This window comes from Fukomys damarensis, unplaced genomic scaffold (genome assembly GCF_012274545.1).
Source record: "Fukomys damarensis isolate Sample0158 unplaced genomic scaffold, DMR_v1.0_HiC HiC_scaffold_34, whole genome shotgun sequence".
NCBI lineage: Eukaryota > Metazoa > Chordata > Mammalia > Rodentia > Bathyergidae > Fukomys > Fukomys damarensis.
Window position 1 is genome coordinate 22525818 of NW_022900946.1, and position 5275 is coordinate 22531092.

General features: G+C 48.3%; 1 protein-coding gene across 4 annotated transcripts in view; it reads right to left on the bottom strand.

Moving 5' to 3' along the window:
- Positions 1-5275, bottom strand: part of Rab11fip3 (RAB11 family interacting protein 3) — a 44341-nt gene that overhangs the window by 32211 nt on the left and 6855 nt on the right. For all 4 annotated transcript variants that reach the window (XM_010620602.3, XM_010620605.2, XM_010620601.3 and 1 more), the window contains exon 2: positions 1625-1716. In XM_010620602.3, the coding sequence (XP_010618904.1) occupies positions 1625-1693 (69 nt within the window). In that variant the 5' untranslated portion in view covers positions 1694-1716. The remainder of the gene's footprint in view (positions 1-1624; positions 1717-5275) is intronic.

Below are 5275 nucleotides of genomic sequence, written 5' to 3' on the forward strand. Positions count from 1 at the left end.
AACCCCGAAAAAAAAAAAAAAAAAAAAAAAAAAAAAAAAAAAAAAGCTGGGGATTTAGCTCAGTGGGGCCACAGGGTCCTGAGTTCCTGAGTTCAATCCCTGGTACTAAAATAAAATAAAATAAAAACCTGTTAAAAATAGGTAATAAAAGCAAGGCCTAGTGGCACATGCCTGTAATCCCAGCACTTGGGAGGCTGAAGCAGGAGGATCTCTGCAACTTTGAGGCCAGCCCCAGCTACATAGTGAATTCAAGGCCAGTCTGAACTACACAACAAGACCTGCCTCAAAAAAAGAAAAAAAAAGGTAATAAAAACTCAGAAAACGTTTACACCATTCTAAAGAAGAAATGAAGGGCCAGGGATTCAGCTCAATGGTTCTGCCACATGCCTCGAAAGCACAAGGTCCCAAGTTCGATCCCAGTACCAAACAATAAAAAAGAAATCAGAATCTGAAAACCTGAGGTGCCTTCCTGCTCCACACTCTGAAACTCACCAGGCACAGGCAGGATGAACAAGCCAGGCAGAGCCCAACTAGGAACACAAGGCAGGACTCTGGCCCTCTTTGTTCCTTGGGACAAAGCTGGGAACGGCGATGGCTCTCAGATAGCTGGGGTCTGTGTGGGCCAAAGCAACAGGCAGCCAGGAAATAAATCTGGCTACCAGAGGATGACAATAGCTAGGGCAGCTTCCCAGAGCAAGCACAGAGAGGAAGCACAAAAGTCAGCAGTGGCAACCCTGGGCCCCTTGGCCACTGAACTCAGAAGCTGCCCGGCTTGGACCCTACTGGACATAACCCTCATGTGACGAAAGAGGCAAGGCTCAGAGAACTGAAGTAAGGCACTTCAGGGCCCCCGGCTCCTGGCTCTGCCCTTCTTCCTGGACAGTGAGCAACAGAAGGCTGGCAGCAGTGGGCCTCTTGAGTAGCTGAGGCTCCACAGATTTCATAAAGAAAACAATCCAGGGCTGGAGATTTAGCTCAGTGGCACCACACCTGCCTCGCAAACACAAGGACCTGAGTTCAATCCCCAGTGCCAAAAGAAAAAAAAAGGAGGAAAGGAAAGGAAAGGAAAGAAAGAAAAAGAAAAAGAAAACAATCCGGATCCAGCCACTTGGCCCCCAAGACCCTGGACTAGGTCTAGTCTGCTGGGTACAGTGACTGGCCTGTTTTCCTTGACTGTGACCTTCTGCTCAGCTATACTGACAAGAGACTCACAAAGAAGATGTCATGTTACCATGACAACCCTGGCTGCACCTGGGAGCAAGGGATGGAGTATGAAGGAGCAGGAATTAATCAAATATCCCCCAACACAGAAAACCATCTGAGGTTCCATAAAAGGAAATCTCCGAGCCTTCTCCTCTGCCCTCGACTGGCAGGTGATAGCAGTATCACCTAGAGCCCTATCACGCACCTGTCCTCTGCTCCAGGGAGGACTCCCACACACAACCCACCCCCCTCCCTGAGAGCTGCACGTAAAACAGACACTGACCTCCTGCCACAGCCAAGAATCCCCAGAGACCTCTATCTAGCCCCCCTTCTCTTCATATCATCTCTGAAAACTGCAACAGGAGGCTCAGGAAGCAAGATGTACAGCACACAGAGGAAGATGGGGAGCATCCAGACTTGCCTCGTAGGTGACAAAGTCATCAAACTCATCAGTGCAGGTAGGAGGCTCCTCATCCTGGGCAGGTGGCATGTGGTACAACTGGCCATCCGGATCTGTGGAGAGAAGACCGGCACTCAGCAGGGGATCCAAGGAGGTGGAAGGTGAGGGTGTGGGTACATGGCAGGCCTCCTAGGAAAGACACCTAAGGCTAAGAGAGTCACTGCAAATAGGCAGGGAGTAAGTGCACTCAGCCAAATGTGAGAAGTCCAGGCCAAAGTGTCCTGCGAGGCAAAGCACAAAAGCCATACCACAGAACTCCCATTAGAATGCTGAGGAGATGCTGTGCTGGTAGAATGACATGATTTTTATTTCTTAAAAGAACCACACAGAGCCGGGCATGTTGGTGCGCGCCTGTAATCCCAGCACTTGGGATGCTGAGGCAGGAGGATCACCAGGAGTTTAAGGTCAGCATGGGATACATAGTGAGCTCAAGACTGGCCTGAACTACATAGCAAGACCTTATCTTTTAAAAAAAAGAACCCTAGAGCATCGAGAAGAAAGAGCAAAATATCAAGCTCTGTAAAAATTCACAGCCTTTAAGAACTGCCAGGTACAAATCCAGATTCAACTGCTGAGACCACTCAGATTTAGGGAGTTATGGGCAGGATGAAACACTGAAACACTGAAACACCTTGGACACTATGACTCTTTATGATGAACAGCTGAATTTGATATCGGAGGAAAACACACTGTTTCTGGAACATACCAACTCCCTATCCCTGCCAATCTACTGTGGGATAAAGGGCCAACCTCTACAGCTTCTCAACGTTCAGACGCAGAAAATACATGGCATGGGGGCCAAGGATTTAGCTCAGTGGCACTGCACCTGCCTTGCAGGCACAAGGTCCTAAGTTCTATCCCCATTAGGGAGGAGAAAAAAAAACAGAAAGAAAATGTATGGCAAGGGGCACACAAAGGGATGTCCTGCACTTACACGAAATACACCAGCCACTTATTCAGTATCTTTTAACATACGTAAGCCACTTACCTAAAAAGTGGAGTCTAGAGTCTTGCGGGCCAAGTGAAATGGCAGCCTTCACCAGATGCTCTTGGGAATGCCCTCTTTCATAGTCAGCATGAACCTCCTCTAGATAGGCCAGAGAGGCACAGAGCACATTCCTGTGTGATCTAAACCATCCGAGGAAAGCCCGGTCCTATCACCATGCTCTAGCAGATTCAGAGCTTGGTCACCACAAGACCTGGGTAACTGGCAAAGGGAGCACAGGTGTCCCAGGAACACTCCAGACAGCAGACAGGACCCAAGGCCACTCCATTAAGTTCTAGGTTTCTCTTTTTACATGGAATAATAGCTTCCCCTGACAATTACGCAAACTCAAACACTGATACACGTGGTAACTCACTATTACTCTCCTCTCATGTCTTGTGAAGAGCTGACCACAGTATTCCCAGGAGATGCTGACTGTGTTGTCCGCATGGGTCATGGCAAACAGTGAAGGAATCTGGGGGCTGGCCTCTCCTGGTCCCTCAGGCAGAGGCATACTTTTAAAATGAAGGGTAGGTACTGCCAGGGACAGAACCCGAGGATTTTAGAACTCAAGAGGATCTGTCGTCCCAGAGCAGTCAAACTGATCACATTTCATAATAGGCTAAACTGTTTCTGTAAGGTTTTTGCACTAACATGTTACTAGGTTTGCTTGCACTTCCAAAGCCGAATCTCAGAACTCAAAGCTTTAACATAGCCAAGCCCTTCAGACATGTGGATGTGACTCAGATTTTGACTGTGGGCAAGGGATGTAAGAATTGCCCTCTGTGGTCCAAGAAGGGAGGTGTGAACAGAGCTTCTGTGTCTATATTCTTGATGAAAAATAAACAAGAGTCTTCTATCAGCCTTCTTTATAAGAACTCAAACAATTTCTAATAGATGGAAATTTAATATGTATTTATCTTATTCTTCCAGAGCCTGAGGGGGTGAGGCAAAGCAATGAACTGTTTGTAACAATTTCATCTCTATCTCGTTCTATTCCTGAAATAAGGCTGTGGGTGTGAGAGCAGTCTCCTTGCACTCCCCTGTAAACTAGGTCAATCCATCCTGTCATTTACTATGCTGCTCCCCGACGCAGTGTAAGCACAACAGATGAGACAGGCTGTCTGCACACATGGTGCAGGTAAGACCTGAAGTGAACCTCAGTAAAAATGCAGTCCAGACCTGTGCCATAGTTCCCAGCTGTTTATGTTTCTCCCCAGATGTTAATTTTTTTTCTTTTTTTCTTGGGTTCCGGGGATTGAACTCAGGTCCTTAAGCTTGCAAGGCAGGCAGCGGAACCACTCACCTAAATTCCTGGCCCTCCCAGCTGTTTATTTTTTTATTTTATTTACTTTTTTTTTGAGACAGGGTCTCACTATGTAGTTGAGACTGACCTGGAACTCACTATGCAGCCCAGGCTGGTCTCGAACTCACAGCGATCCCCCTGCCTCTGCCTCCTGGGTGCTGGGATTACAGGCGTGCACCACCATGCCCTGCTTTTTTTTTTTTTTAATTATTTTTTCTTTTTTGCTTCCTTTCTTCTTCTTTTTTTTTTTTTTTTGAAACAGTGCCTTGCTCTGTAATTCAGGCCTCCTTGTAAATGCTATGAAATAACCTCAAAATCATCTCTGACATGCTTTCATTTTCCCTTCCTAATGATGGAAATAGTCTGAAAACTACAAAATAGAACAGCAAAGTCACTGCTCCCACCCCTAGTGGCAACAAGTCTACCACACGGTGGGGTAAGTGCTCCTTTCTTACCTCTACCAGCACTTCCTCCCCAGTTGATAGAAGCTCCGAGATGGGCTGATGAGCCACGGTGAGGCTTGGGGGACCCCACTAAGCAGCATCTCCATAAGCAAGCCTGAAGCTGGGCTGAAATTAGGACTGTTCTCGCACACGGAAGGCCGCCTTCCCACGGCACCCTCCGTCCAGCTATACCGCTACTGCTAAAAAATTACTCTTCTGCCTGACGGCCCCCAAAGGTATTAGGTACAGGCTTGCTCAAGACACCCCTTCTGGATGCTGCTCCCCTGCCCAATCCTGCTTCTCCATCTCCAGTCATCTCCAGGAGCAGAGGGGTCTCAACTCCCTTTGTGTCCCCAGGACCCAGACATCTGGCTCAACAGCGTCCACGTAGCTTCCACGTGTCCTCCACATGTCCATGGCTCTCACAGGTCTTGGCTGTGCTCAGTCACCTCTACCGTAACTGAAGTGGGGGTCAACCTGCCCAGGATCCCCACAGGAGGGTCTACCCCACTTGTATCCAGGCTGAGTATCCCCTCAACTCCACTAGCAGAACATCCTCCAGGCCTGGGGTCTGCTCTGCACAGGGTAAACTCAGGGGACTAGACTACCTCCTGCAACTACTTCAATGTGTCATCAGGCTGAGACCTCCAGGATGCTTCTATTTGTGAATGACTTTGCCTTTAAAGAAACACAGCAGCCGGGCGTGGTGGTGCACGCCTGTCATCCCAGCACTCAGGAGGCTGAGGCAGGAGGATCGCTGTGAGTTTGAGACCAGCCGGGGCTACACAGTGAGTTCCAGGTCAGTCTCAGCTACATAGTGAGACACTGTCTCGAAAAACAAGAAAAAAAGAAGGAAGGAAGGAAGGAAGGAAGGAAGG